The following is a 16,044-nucleotide window of genomic DNA, read 5'->3' on the forward strand; positions in this document are numbered from 1 at the left end:
CCTTTCATAGGCTTTTTTTAGTGTGGTTTGAGTGTGGGTGAGGACACAGGGGCCCCATAATTTCCTATTGCCCAGGGGCCACATGAGTATGCCCCTTTGCATTTTAGTGCCTCCCAACCCCTGGAGGCAGGTGGAGTATCTCTATAGACAGGGGGGCTGTCATTTCACCTCCACTGCTCTTTAGCTTCATCCACAGTCTAATCCTCTGCTGCAATTGCAGCCTTCACTGCATTCACATTCTGAGTCTCCACTGTACCAATCTCTGCTTCATCCACAGTCTACACCACCGTGCGATCTCTACACAAGTAGCATCTAGCCTCTGTTGTGCCTTGTGGTTTTAAGCCAGTAAAGTCCAGTGAAGAGACACTATCAAATTTTTCTTCAGCCGCATGTATTCACTAAATTTAAATGCATTTTTACAGAAAAGTCCAAAACAAAAATCAACAATTTTAACCACTTTGGTTTTACCCCCTTCATGACCAGGCCATTTGTTTGCTGTTCAGAACTGTGCTACTTTAACTGGCAATTGCAGGGTCATTCAAGAATTTAAATTTACATAATTTTTTCACAGAGCTGTCTTTTGGTGGTATTTGATCACTACTGGGGTTTTCAATTTTTTTACTATATAAACAAAAAAAAGACTGCAAATTTTGAAAAAGAAAACAATATTTTCTGTTATAAAACATATGCAATAAAATCTAATTTCATTATAAATTTAAGCCAAAATGTATTCTGCTACATGTCTTTGGTAAAAAAACAAAATCCCAATAAGTATATTATTATATCATTTAGTCTGTGTGAAAGTTATAGAGTCTACAAACTATGGCATATATATGAAAATTGATCACTCCTGATGTACTGATGCCTATCTCATTTCTTGAAGCCCTTAAAATGCCGGGACAGTACAAATACCCCCCAAATGACCCCTTTTGGAAAGTAGACAGTCTGAGATATTTAGTAAGAGGCATGGCAAGTTTTGAAGTTGTAATTTTTTTGTCACAAGTGTTTGGAAAAAGAAGAAATTAAATCAAATTTGTTTGTTTTTTTTCACTTTTTTTGTCACCAGTACAGTATAGCATTATCATATGACTGGTGTGGCGGTGATTAGGGGTACTGACTGGTGACAATATGCTAAAAAAAAATAATCATTTTTATTCAATTTTGAAATGTATTTTTTACTATTTTTTTTACATATTTTCATCAGAGTACTTCAGGGGGTGATAATTGTTTTTGTGTGTGCACTTTGATTGATGTTACAGTGCTTACATTGTAACAGCAATGTTTCAAATTCATAACAGCTGTGATTTACTATTGTGTGTTGTGATTGGCCCACAGCTAACACATGGTACAGAGTGCTGTGATTGACCCAGGTACCATGTGACAACTGTAAACCAATCACAGCATCACAATAGAAACCACAGCTGTTATGAATGAAATCCGTTTATAACAGCTTTGTTAACATTGTGAACATATGATCACATAGCGATCACATGATTCCCCCGGCCAATCAGTGTCCTTAACCCGGAAGAGACTGAATGACATACAAGTATGTGATCCAGCCTGCCCATGCCACCCTGCTGCAGCAAATGTACTGTGATCGGGCAGCAAGTGGTTAGGTAAGTTTCCGATTTTGTGCTGGGCAGCATTCATAGCTGTCTTGAGCAACATGTGGCACATCTGTACATAAATAGAATCTAGGAGGGCACAGACATCATTCTTGCCTAGGCAAAAATTAAGGAAGTGCTGCTTCGCAGCACAATAAATGTTTAAAAATAAAATAAATGCAAATTATATCCAAATTTAAAGAAAGTGGGGGGGGGGGGGGGGCAGGGCAAGAGGAGATTAGTTTTAATTTTAGGGTGAAGGTCTGCTTTAATTAGAAAACATAATAATGCGTCTGACCACCTACATTTAAAACCTCATTGAGCGATGCTTTGACATATTGAGCAGAAGTAACCAAACAGTCACACAGCTTTAATTTTTTCAATACTTTTTCAGGTCTGATGGTTGAAAGCATGCTTGTTTGCATACCCAGTAAGCATATTTTTATAGTACAGTTGTTTTTCTGGTTAGGCATCGATGCGTGGTCAGTGTAGGTGTATATGCTGCCCAGCAGAGTTCTTCTTTAACACTTCTGTCTATATTGGCATAGAACACAGCTAATATTATGTAAAGATTGTTTAAAATTTTGTATATTGTAATACAGGTATTGCACTAGTATAGTTGCTCAAGATACAAAAGGAAATATTTATCATGGGAGAAACTTGGACTATGCTTTTCCTGAAATACTCAGAAACATCACCGTGGATTTGGATTTTATTCAGAATGGGAAGGTAGAGTATAATTTGTGTTCAAAAGTAGTACTTTTATTTCTGTGATACTGTATGTAAATAGAAACCACTTAATGTGGAGCTTCACCCAAGAGGGGAAGATTTTGACAGGTGTCTGCTCCCATGACCACCTAGGCAATTGGAAGCTGAAATTCTCCTTCCCCCTTACCTCCCTGAAGTCTTCTGGGACACATGAAAGGTCCCAGAAGACTTCAGGACCATTCACAATGCACAGATTGACTCGTATATGCATAGTGGCCACTCGGCTGTGAAGCCACAAGCTGTCAGAGTTGGGTGCCCACAGTTGAGATGCTGACTACGAGGAAAGAAGACTGAGGGGAGGAATGGCTCGGGTCAGCACATTGTGCCATCCTGGGATAGGTGAGTGTCTCTTTATTAAAAGTCAGCATCTACAGTTTTTGTAGCTGCTGATTTGTAATGAACACAAAAATGACTGGAGCTGCTCTGCTGCCTATAAATTATATATGCAGCATAATCTTGAATTCTGGGGGGCCTATGTGTTTTATGCCTATTCTAGGGAGGCAGGTAAGCAGGCACTACAAGAGAAGCAGCAGCAATTAAAGACAAATAGACTCCTATAGTTCAGTGAATAACCTGAACATTCTGAAAAGAATTCAAAGAATAGCCAATCATGTGCAGCTACACTTTGAACCAAGCTAAGTGGAAATCCCCTTGCAAAGTGAACATTCTATTTGCCTTTAGTACTTCAAGGTGTTGCAATGTGTCTGCTTGCTTTTTTCGCTGCTACTTAAAATCACTAGCATCTGCTCAGTCTCCATATAATTAAAGTGTTACTAAACCCAAAACAGGAAAATCAGTCTGTATATACAATAAAGCATGCTGGTTATACTCACTGTGAAACCTAAGGGGTTAATCCTCTGCATTGTGTAAAAACATTGTTTGATCCTGACTTCTCTGATCCTCCCCTTCTTCCAGTGTCCCTCTCTTATCTCCTGATAAGACATATCGTATGGAGACACTCTGCACATGATCAGTTTGGTGTGCATTGCTAGAGGGGTTTTTTTTTCACTGTCCAGACAGAGGTCAGAGGCTCTGCATCCTCCTAGAGCAAAATTAAAACTCCTCCTACAAGCTTTAACATGTGCTCTGCTGGACACTGATAAAAGTCACAAGACTGCTCTAACTGCTGATAAGAAAAGGTATTTAGCAGTTTATATTTACTAAAATAATTGCACTTCCATGTTCTGTGTACTGAGGGAGTCCAGATATAGTGAATGCAGGGGCCTGGGTTTAGTAATACTTTAAGATTGTTCTCAAGCACTTAGGCTAGGTTCACATTAGTGTGGCTGCAATTTAATCCCAATTTTCATTGCGTAGTGTGACTTGGTTGCACTTTGACGGGTTTTTAGCGTAGGGCATTTTTTGGTAGGGGAAGGAGAATGGATGCTGGTTGTTAGGGAGCAGGCACTAGGCCGCGTCTTAACAACCAATGACTCATCCCTGCTGTCAGCTCCTTTATTTACAGTCTGCTTTCGGAATGTCATTCTACAGCAGAATGTAAACAAAGAAGCCTGTCAATGAAAATTTAAATTGTGGAGTCCCCCCACAATCGGAAGGGCCCAGTATGGATTTTAAGGGGGACACCCTACACCCAAAAAACAAAAAGGTTGCGTACCCTCACCCCCAAAATTCATACCAGACCCTTAGGGGTTTATTTACTAAACCTGGTTGACTCAGAATCTTGTCCACTTCTGCATAAAAACCAATCAGCTTCCAGGTTTTATTGCTGAAGCTTAACTGAACATGCTGAGGTTAGAAGCTGATTGGCTACCATGCACAGGTGCCCAAGATTCTGAGTCAACCAGTTTTAGTAAATCTCCTATTTAGGATCTGTCATGGATTTTAAGGGGGGCCACACAGCATAAAAAAATAAAACAAATTGTATGCCTCCCCCCAAATTCATACCAGACCCTTATCTCGAGTATGCAGAAAAGGGGAGATGAGTGTTCATGTTTTAACCCCCTCCCTCCAAATCATACAAGGCAACATGCCCTCAAGGAAAAGAGCCAAGGGCCCCACAACCCTGGCCTAGTGGTTGTGAGGGATTGCAGGCAGGAGGATTATCAGAAACTGGAACCCCTCTTTAACAATAAGGGGGCCCCCAGATCCCCCCTCCCTCCATGTTAATGAGTAAGGGATACATAGCAATCTGCAATCAGCAAAGCTCATGCTCCCCACTGACTGGAGAGCTCTGTCCCTGGCTCAGCAGGGGTGTCGGACCTCTGCATAGAGTTCAATGATTCCATACAGAGAGCAAAGGGTCCACTCTGCAGCATGCTGGCATGGGACAGGTTTTTCTAATTTGGCTGTGGCTGCTTTAGATAGAAAACAATTAGTAAGACATTGATCACCTTTTGTTTTGATGCTCCTGGAATGTATTTAGCAAATTTAACCCGAGGGGTCAATTGGACTTTAAATCCACAGGTCCACAAATTATGCAGGAGTGCTAAATGACAGGATCATAACCTTGTCATATTTGCAATTGCCAGTTTATATATTTAAAATCTTTTTGGGGCGCTTAGGACACTGAGATTGAACCTGAGGTGAGTTGAGTGAACTGGTCTACACATGCATGGCCAGATTTAGACAGTTAAATGTCCAAGTACTCAGCATTAAAGTTAATCTCATAGCCAAAAATAATGGACAGACTTTAATAGAGACATTTATAGATTAGCTTTGAAACTACAGATATATTGATGAAATCTAAAGTGATTTTTTACTGGGTTATGTTGTAATTTAGGAATTAATATGTGGTAAATATTTTGCATTGTTTGAATTCTCAGATCGCAATTAATTTAACTTTGTGGAGAAAGCTGGACGGGGTGCACTATTCCACAATTACAACAATGCAAATTTTTACTGTTGAAACACTACAGATAACAGATTTAATGGAGTTAACTAAAGGCAAATAGACTGTGAACTTTGTAAAGTGCAGTTGCACTCTGCAAGTGCGGTTGCCCCAGAGCTTAGTAAATGAGGTAAACCTTCACTTTAAAAAGAATACCCAATCACGTGCAAGGAAAATTAAAAAAAACTGAATTTTTGCTTGCAGGTGATTGGATGATGGAAGTCAGCAGAGATTTGCCTCATTTACTAAGCTCTGGAGCAACTTCCTTTGCAGAGTGCAACTGCATTTTGCAAAGTACACAGTCTATTTGCCTTTAGTAAATCAACCCCAAAGTGTTACTAACCCCACAACAGTAAAATCAGTCTGTATCTGCACTAACGCATGGTTGTTATACTCACTGTGGATCTAAGGGGTTAATCCTCTGCATTGTGTAAAAAGGATATTTGATCCTGTATTCTCTTATCCACCCCTTCTTCCACAGTCCCCAATCCATCTCCTGCTAAAACAGAGCATTTAGGGCAGCTCAGTTTGGTGTGTATTGCTAGAGAGTTTTTTTTTTTCATGTGATCAGCACAGGGCCAATCAGCACTGTCCAGACAGAGGGTCAGGGGTCCTGCAGCCTCATAGAACAATCAGGGGAGAATGAAAACTCCTCCTACAAGATTTAACCAGTTCTCTGCTGGACACTGATAGAAGTCACATGACTGCTCTAACTGCTCATGAGAAAAGGTATTTAGCAGTTTATATTTACTAAAGTGATTGCAATTCCATGTTCTGTGTACAGTGGACACCTGATATCGTGAACGCAGGGTTCTGGGTTTAGCACCACTTTGAGAATCAGTAAAATTGGGAATTTAGCCTATGTTGTTATAAAAAAAAACACACATTTTCAGCCAGATCCTAGGAACCTTCATACCAGCTTTGGAATAAAAAAAGACAACTGGCACCAAATGCTTTGCGCCTTGGATATTGTTTGTAGAAATGACGTTTCCTAGAACTATCTAGTACCTCTTAACCACTTGCCCTCCAGAGGATTTCCCCCCCCCTTCCTGACCAAGCCATTTTTTGTGATACGATGCTTCGTTACGTTAACTGACAATTGCGCATTCATGCAATGCTCTACATAAATTAAATTTATGTCCTTTTTTCCTACAAATTGAGCTTTCTTTCGGTGGTATTTGATCACCTGTGTGGTTTTTCTTTTTTGCGCTATAAACAAAAAAAGACCCACAATGAAACCCCAATATTTTTGACTTTTTGCTATTAAACATGTCCAATAAAAAAATTTAAAAATCAAATTTTGTCATAAATTTAGGCCAAAATGTATTCTGCTACATGTCTCTGCTAAACAAAATCCCAATACGTGTAAATTAATTGGTTTACGTGAAAGTTATAGCATTTACAAATGGCGGTATATATATTGGATTTTTATTTTTACACTAGTAATGGCAGCGATCAGCGACGTATTGTAGAACTGCAGCGGGCATTCTGACACTGGTGGGAACTGACTAACTGCTACTGACATCCCAATGACACTAATACAGTGATCAGTGCTAATTAAAAAGACACTGACACAGTACTAATGACACTGGGCAGGAAGCGGTTAACATCTGGGGCGATCAAAGGGTTAACTATGTGCTGTTTTACATCATGTGCTGTGTGTGTTTTACTAGGGAAACATGCTGCTGTGTATTTCCCTGCTGTGCAGAGAAATACACAGCAGAATGTTCTTGCTGGTATGAGAGAGACGTGTGTTGTTTACACACAGGTCTCTCCCACAGTGTTACTCGGCGATCGCTGGGTGCCGGCAGGGAATCACCATCCGGAACCCAGTGACTGACAGCTGAGGTCGCCAATGGCAGCAAGGATAGGGCGGCACATGTGCTCCCTACCCAGAAATGCAAATCACGTATATATACCTGATTTTGCATAGCCCTGCTGCCCTGTAGCAGTATTTCTGACAAGTGAATTTGTCTACTTCTCCATAATAAGATAATGAATAGATAACATTGGCAATAAAAAACATTTTTAATTTGCAGATTTTATACAACACTAGGATATCTTTAAACTGTACCTATAATTTGTCCTCCAGATTGCATATACAGGAACAACCTTCCTAGGTTATGTGGGATTATGGACTGGTCAAAGCCCTTACAAGTTTACTGTATCAGGTGATGAAAGAGGTAAACAAAATGTTGTTGTTATTGCTATGTATATCCATACAGAAATCTTTATATTTATATTTATATCCATACATAAAGCTTTATATTTATATTTATAAGGAGTAAAACATGTTAATAATAAATGTTACCTAGTTTTGTTCCCGGATTTTTGCTTTAAGTACACTTAGGCTTTAAGGGGGCTATACAAAGCACAAATGTGAACATTGTGGGGCTGTAGTAGCAGTGGTCTCAGGCCACATTTCTCCTGTCTATGACTGTCTCCTGAATAATGCCCCCAGTCCCCAACTACTTAATAGCATTTTCATAGTCTATGACAATCGCCAGTTGCATGTCTGCTGTCTCTGAGACTTTTCTGGAGCACTACATCTAATAAATATTATGTGCAGCCCCCTGCATCAAGAAAACTGACCACCGCTGATCTAGTGCATTTTTTAAATTTGCAAGATTTTATGTTCCCTTTAACCTATACAGAGGGAGAAGTCTTTGTGCTACGCATGCAGTTATTGCTGTCAAGACAGTGAAGCTGAAAGCAACAACTTATGATCAGAAATAAGAAAATTAATATATATACTGTATACACAGTTAGGTCCATATATATTTGGACACAGGCACAATTTTAGTTTTTTTTTCAGGTATTTACCAAAACATATTCAAGCTATAGCTAGATAATGAATATGAGCTGAAAGTGCACACTCTCAGGTTTATTTGAGGGTATGTACATCCAAATTGGAGGAACGATTTAGGAATTACAGCTCTTAAGAATAGCCAACCCCTCTTTTTCAAGGGACCAAAGTAATTGGACAAGTGAATCAAAAGCTGTTTCATGGCCAGGTGTGGACTATTCCTTCATTATTTCTTCATCAAGTAAGCAGGTAAAAGGTCTGGAGTTGATTCTATGTGTGGTATTTGCATTTGGAATCTATTGCTGTGAACCTACGTACATCATGTGTTCAAATGAGCTGTCCATGCAAGTGAAACAGGCCATTGTGAGGCTTCAAAAACAAAACAAATCCATCAAAGAGATAGCAGCAACATTAGGAGTGGCCAAATCAACAGTTTGGTACATTCTGAGGAAAGAAGAACGCACTGGTGAGCTCAGCAACATAAAAAGGCATGGACAGCCGTGGAAGACAACAGTGGTGGATGATCACATGATCCTCTCTATGGTGAATAAAAACCCATTCACAACATCCAGACAAGCAAAGGACACTCTCCAGGAGGTGGGAATATCATTGTCAAAGTCTACAATCAAGAGAAGACTTCACGAGAGCAAATACAGAGGGTTCACCACAAGGTGCAAACCATTCATAAGTCTGAAGAACAGAAAAGCCAGATTAGACTTTGCCAAAAACATTTAAAAAAGCCAGACCAGTTCTGGAAAAGCATTCTTTGGACAGATGAAACTAAGATTAATATGTACCAGACGGGAAGAAAAAAGTGTGGAGAAGGCTTGGAACAGCTCATGATCCAAAGCACACAACGTCATCTGTAAAACATGGAGGAGGCAGTGTGATGGCATGGGCATGCATGGCTTCCAGTGACACTGGGTCATTGGTGTTTATTGATGATGTGACAGAAGACACAAGCAGTCAGATGAATTCTGCAGTGTTTAGAGATATACTGTCAACCCAGATTCAGCCAAATGCAGCAAAGTTGATTGGATGGCGCTTCACAGTACAGATGGACAATGATCCAAAACACACTGCAAAAGCAACCCAGGAGCTTTTGAAGGAAAAGAAGTGGAATATTCTGCAATGGCCAAATCAATCACCTGATCTCAACCCAATTGAGCATCCATTTCACTCGCTGAAGGCAAAACTAAAGGCAAAAAGACCCACAAACAAAGAACAACTGAAGACAGCTGCAGTTAGAGCCTGGCAAAGCATCAGAAAAGAGGAAACCCAGTCTTTGGTCCATGGGTTCTAGACTTCAGGCAGTCATTGCCAGTAAAGAATTCTCAACAAAATATTAAAAATGAACATTTTATTTATGATCATATTCATTTGTCCAACTACTTTTGAGCCCCTGAAAATGTAGGGACTGTGTATAAAAATGGTTGCAGTTCCTAAAATTTGTACTTGATTTTTATGTTCAACCCCTTGAATTAAAGCTGAAAGTCTGCACTTCAGATTCATTTGGATTGTTTTATTTTAATTTATTCTGGTGGCATACAGAGCCAAAAGTATGAAAATTGTGCCTGTGTCCAAATATATATGGACCTAACTGTATTTGTCTTTTTGGTCCTATCCTGGCCTAAAATATTGTAATAAGGTGTTAAATACCTTACATTTGATTGCTTCAAAGTGGTTGTAAAAGCTCAAGTTTTTTTTACCTTCATGCATAAAGGTAAAAAACCTGCTGTATGCAGCAGCCCCCCAGCCAGCCTCAGCTGTCCTTGGTCTCTCCCTCCTCATTGGCTGAAAGATGGGCTCCCGCTACTTTCAATCACAGTCCGTGAGCCAAGGAGGAGAGAGTAGGGACGGGGCTCATGAGTAAGCCTTCTCAGGTGCCCCATAGCAAGCTGGTTGTTGTGGGAGCACTTAGCAGGAGGTAGGGACCAGGAGTGCCGGACCCGAGAAGAAGAGGATCAGGGCTGCTTTGTGCAAAACCACTAAACATAGCTGAAAGTATGGCATGTTTCTTATTTAAAAAAAAATCTGCCTTTACAATTACTTTAGTTTGCTTATGATGAAAAAAAAATGTAAAGCTGTGAGAGAAAAAGCTGGCTCTTCACTTATCATGCCTAATGGTAAACCCAACCCGGCCCATAAATGGAGGTCACACTAGCCAAAATAAACAGCGACAAAGATATCAAACGTAATATTCCTTGTTCATTATGTAGTCCAAGACCGCAAACACACACATTTTAAACATCCTAGACTTGAAGTGGAGATATCTGGATGATGCCATATATCTTTCTTTTCAGTCGGCAATTCCTTCTTGTGTAAAAGCCATCCTAGCAGCTGATTAGCCCCTCCCGCTACCCACAGGCACCTTTCCAGGTTCTCCTGGGTGGTCCCCAGCCATCTCTATGATCCTGGGAGGCCGGAAGTGGCATCATGAAGTCAGTTCTGGCATTGGCAGATGTAAACACTGCCAGTTTTTTACCTGGAAAGCAAAGATCAATGTTTTTTTATCTCATGCTTTCCAGGGTAGAGGAGAGATGTGGGTCTTTTAGACCCCATATGTCTCCGGAAAGAGGACCCATCATCCCTTATTTCTATCACAATTTTCCCAGCAGGAGCAAATTGGATCATGCTTTGCTGGGGGGTTTTTTGCCTTCCTCTAGATCAACTGTGGGTATAGGATTATAACTTTTTTTTTTATATGGTTGAACTGGATGGACTTTTGTCTTTTTTCAGCCAGACTAACTATGTAACTATAGTTCAGTTTTGGGCACCAATTCACAAAAAACAATTTATAAGTATCGTAGTTTGGCGCCATTTCACAAGCATGCACACTTTTAAAGCATAACATTTTAGGTATCTATTTACTCGGCGTAACATCATCTTTTATATTTTACAAAAAAATGGGGTGTATATTGTGTTTTTTGCATGAAAATATTTTTTCCAAACAAAATGCGTTTGAAAAATCACTGCACAAATACCTTGTGACATAAAAAATTGCAGCAACCGCATTATTATTATTATTATTATTATTAATTTTAATAACAATAATAATAATCATATTTATATATATATATATATATATATATATATATATATTGGGGGTTCTGAGTAATTTTCTAGCCAAAAAATTATGATTTTTACTTGTAGGAGAGAAATGCCAGAATTAGCCTGGGTGGCAAGTTGTTAAACATCACCACATCAGAACAAATATTTAAAGGGTTTGATTATAAAAATGACCTAAATGCACCAACGTTGAATGGAACACCACTGTTAATTATTACAAATATAAAATTGTATATTTCAGCCCTGATTAACACAGAAAGGAAGAATGTATAAACCACGTTGAATTTAATTTAAATACAATATGTGATTCCTTCCTGGTTTTAGCATTGCATGCAGACATGTAGATTCACAGATTTAAACCTTGTATTTATTAAGGAGAAATTTTAACTTTTATATTTCACTGAAACACAGCAAAAGGGAAGTGGTGGGAGAATGCCATCTCTGCACTTTTCAAGAGAAGTTCACCTGTCAGCTGGCTGATAAGAGATGTAAGTACAAGAGCCAAGCTGTCTAGCATAATTATAGAATAATTCACTTTCAAATAAATTTGTTTGTTGCTTTACCAATTCAGTGTTGAAACTGTAAGGGCTGCAGAAGTAAAATAAGAAAAATAATATTCTGTTGTATCCTTCTCTCCATCAGGTATTGAATAATGCCAGAGATTTTGAGGAGGCTGCACTGCTGCTTTCAAAGACTCCAATTATAGCTGATACATATTACATTATGGGTGGCACTAAGGCAAGAGAAGGGTTGGTCATCACCAGAAATCGGGATGGGCCTGCAGACCTCTGGCCTTTGGATCCCCAAAGAGGAGAGTGAGTGAAGCCTAATTACAATTCATCACACGACATGCGTCACTGGTCAATATGGTTTGTACACAATATCACATTTTATTGTGTGATAAATATATATTAGGTTCAGCACTTGGAAAGGTTGGCAAATGATCTGCTTTAATTAGGGTATGGAAGAGAGTAGGAAATTTCCCACAAGGCTCCCCTTGACCTCCTGTTCCTATAGGCGCCAGCTAGTTCTATATGGAAGTGACACTAAAACAAACTTTTAATCTGTTTTGGTTGCATTTAGGCCTCTTGCGCACGGGAGTAAAAACACCAAATTTTTTACTGATTTGAAATGAGATGCATTATTCTCTATGGAACAATGAACACAGCTGAGTAAAGATCAGTAATACTGTATTGAGTACAAAGCCATAAAACAAAAATAGAAAATGTTACATTTGAGTGCAGTGATTTATGTGCAAACACGTGTTTACGCATCTATAAGCATGTTTATGCGAGTATAAATGAGTTTTTTTTATAACACTGGCAATGAAGAAGAATTTTACTGGTCTATACACTTACGCAACTCTATACATGTGTTTATACAAGGTCTTTACGTAACAATACTCTTCTTTCTGTCAACAAGTATAAACATCAGTAAATTATTACGCCTGTGTGCAACTGGCCTCACTGTAACTTTTAAGCCTTTAAGTGATCATATATGATTGATTTACTAAAGATAATTAGGCTACTCTCTTTGCAAGGGAAGTTGCACTTTGCAAGGGAATTTTTTCCCAAATCTTAGTGAATGAGGTTAGGCTCGGTGCAAGCAAAATGCTGTTTTTTATTTTCCTTGCTTGCAAATGGCTATTCTTTGCAAAGTGAAATTTCACCACATTAGTTAAGCTCTTAGGGAAATTCCATTGCACTGTACAGCTTCCTTTGCAAATTGAACTACTTTTTTGCTTTTAATAAATTAATTCCTGTGTCTTTAAGATCAAATGCCACTAATATAATGCAGTCAAACTGTAAACCATGAGACTATGAATGGGCTTGGGTTCTTGTATCACTGAAATGTATACAACATGATTTTACTTAAGTTAAAGAAGTTCCAGTAGGTAATGTCATGCATCATGTCACTGCTGAATACCTGATACATGTTAAGTGGTAATAAAGAAAAGATTAGTATGTTTGTGGAGCAAATTTGCAAATGTGATTTAGCTGTAAAAACATCTCAAGTGTTTTAAACCTTTGTTTTATCTCTCATTACAGATGGTTCCATGTAGAAACAAACTACGATCACTGGACCACCCCACCACCATATGATGACCGACGGTATGAGACAGAGCCTCAAAATAATCAGTCAGATTGATCAAGATTGTGACAGTAGGAAAAGCAGTCTCTTTTTTTCTGTGGCCTTTAATTACAGGTATCTTATGACAAATTCAGCCATGCCCTTGTCTACCTGAATGCATGGCATGAGGGAGGGACAGCCCTTCATAGTAAAATCACTGAATACTAGGCTGCTAATGTCTGAATTAGGGAGACACCCAGATGAATTGTGGTTAAAGTGGAACTGCACAGTACCACAAACCAAAAATACTATACAATTCATTATTAATATTCAAGACAAGCTCTTCTATCCACCTACAGTCAGGTCCATAAATATTGGGACATTGACACAATTCTAACATTTTTGGCTCTATACACCACCACAATGGATTTGAAATGAAACATGATGTGCTTTAACTACAGACTGTCAGCTTTAATTTGAGGGTATTTGCATCCAAATCAGGTGAACGGTGTAGGAATTACAACAGTTTGCATATGTGCCTCCCACTTGTTAAGGGACCAAAAGTAATGGGACAGAATAATAATCATAAATCAAACTTTCACTGTTTAATACTTGGTTGCAAATCCTTTGCAGTCAATTACAGCCTGAAGTCTGGAACGCATAGACATCACCAGACGCTGGGTTTCATCCCTGGTGATGCTCTGCCAGGCCTCTACTGCAACTGTCTTCAGTTCCTGCTTGTTCTTGGGGCATTTTCCCTTCAGTTTTGTCTTCAGCAAGTGAAATGCATGCTCAATCGGATTCAGCTCAGGTGATTGACTGAAAGGAAAGAAAGAAGGAGGTAAAGAAAGAAGGAGGGAAAGGAAGGAGGAAAACAGGAGAGAGAGAGAGAGAGAGAGAGAGAGAGAGAGAGAGAAGAGAAGAGAGAGATGTATAGAAGGAGGGAAAGAAAGAAAAAAAAGGAGAGAAACAGGAGAGAGAGAGAGAGAGAAAGAGAGACACATAGAAAGAAAGAAGGAAGGAGGGACAGAAAGAAGGAAAAAGGGAAAGAAGGAAAGAGGGAGGGAAAGAAGGAAGAAGGGAAAGAGAGAAGGAGGGAAAGAAAACAGGAGGGAGGAAAACAGGAGAGAGAGAGAGAGAGAGAGAGAAAGAAAGAAAGAGAAACTGCAGGGCCCAATTCTTTCCACTAACACCAATGATGGGGCACTATTCCTTGCCCTGATACCAGCAGTGAGGCACTATTCCTCCCACTGACACCAATGATGGGGCATTTATTCCCCTGATACCAATATTGAGGCACAATTCCTACCAATGACACCAATTATGGGGCCCTATTTCTTCCCTAAAACCAACAATGGGGCACTATTTCTCCTACTAATTCCAACTCCCATTGATGCCAGGACGTTTTCTACTCACACTGGCCACTGTCTGCCCCCTCAAAGTCTGAAGGACTGTAAACTAGCCCTTTGTTCAAAAAGTTTGGAGACTCCTGCTCTGAAAGAAGTTTCTAGAAGCGGGGGGAATTCAAATACCCAGCCTAAATATTTAGCAAGGTCTGGCCAATCCCTGGGCAGCTGTGCCTAGATGGTGGCTGGTTACTGTTATGTAGTCTGGAGCCTGGAAAAGATTGTCTGTCTCCATTATATGGGTTGGGTCCCTTTGCTTATGGGGAACCAGCCGCTGGGGAGGGAGTCAGAGCACTGACCCTCTTGCTACCAGGGAACCCATCGCCAAGTTAGTTACCAGATTTTGACTGCCTTTAATGTGGTGGATGGATAGGATGCTGCTGTTCTTTGCTGTGTGGATAGGGTTGATGTGGTACATGAAGTTTTTAGCACAGGGAAAGAGTGTGGAAGGCATTCTGTTATCATAGTTTTTGATAGGAAGAGTTTTGTTTTTCTATTGGTTCATAATCTAATCTTGTACAAAGTAAGAAAAGCTACGGGAAATGGTGAGGTCTGAGGGTTGAATTAGTTCAAAGAATCAAAAACCTTGAGTGTAATTTAGCAGGAGGACAAAAACAGTAAATTGTGATGGTATCATCATCATCACAGGTAAAATTGTCCTAAGCAAACAGGTGTCTAAATATTAATAACGGTATTACTCATCAATAATCAGAAATAATATATTATAAAAAAATATATCAAATTGCAATGATGAATATGGGATCTTATATTATATAAAAAATATTCAACTAATAAAAATAAGTCCAGCCAAGTACGAAGTATCCCTTTATCTTTTTTTTTCCCGGCACACATGCGGAGAAGGAGCACACAGTCTAAGGAAGGGAGGATTCATATCCCATACTCATTTACAGCAGTATATCCAGGAATGGAAAGCCCAAGGAAAGGAGGATTCTCATCCCACATTTACTCACTGCAGTATATTTAACAGTGAAGAGGTGAATAACCCACTCAGCTCCCAACAGAGTATTACATCAGGGTAATCCTTTGCTCTTCAAAATCAATACACTTATAGACTGATGCGAAAGTGTGAGTATTCCACAAGTACTTTTGAGTATGTCAATCTCATGAAGGAACTTCATACTTGGCTGGACTTATTTTTATTAGTTGAATATTTTTTATATAATATAAGATCCCATATTCATCATTGCAATTTGATATATTTTTTTATAATATATTATTTCTGATTATTGATGATTAATACCATTATTAATATTTAGACACCTGTTCACATAGAGGGCGCAGCACCACATATTTATTTAATATTTATTTTTTATTTTAGCATACATATATGAGGATGTAAAGAGGAGCTAGTGAACTCACTTTTATTATATATAAAGATTTTACATTATATATATCACATTATACATTTCCAGTGGCTCACAGGTATTTTCACATTTGTTTAAAATTGTCCTA

General features: G+C 39.1%; 1 protein-coding gene across 2 annotated transcripts in view; it reads left to right on the plus strand.

Annotated features, from left to right (window-relative positions):
* The window catches only part of LOC149447622 (N-acylethanolamine-hydrolyzing acid amidase-like), a 44,166-nt gene that overhangs the window by 17,375 nt on the left and 10,747 nt on the right, over positions 1-16,044 (plus strand). For both annotated transcript variants that reach the window (XM_089652307.1, XM_089652306.1), the window contains exons 3-7: positions 2,207-2,333; positions 7,313-7,403; positions 11,507-11,583; positions 11,738-11,910; positions 13,144-13,206. In XM_089652307.1, coding sequence (XP_089508433.1) covers positions 2,207-2,333; positions 7,313-7,403; positions 11,507-11,583; positions 11,738-11,910; positions 13,144-13,206 — 531 coding nt within the window. The remainder of the gene's footprint in view (positions 1-2,206; positions 2,334-7,312; positions 7,404-11,506; positions 11,584-11,737; positions 11,911-13,143; positions 13,207-16,044) is intronic.

Source organism: Staurois parvus, unplaced genomic scaffold (assembly GCF_062004578.1).
Source record: "Staurois parvus isolate SC_StPar_1 unplaced genomic scaffold, SC_StPar_1.0 ptg000679l, whole genome shotgun sequence".
Classification (NCBI taxonomy): domain Eukaryota; kingdom Metazoa; phylum Chordata; class Amphibia; order Anura; family Ranidae; genus Staurois; species Staurois parvus.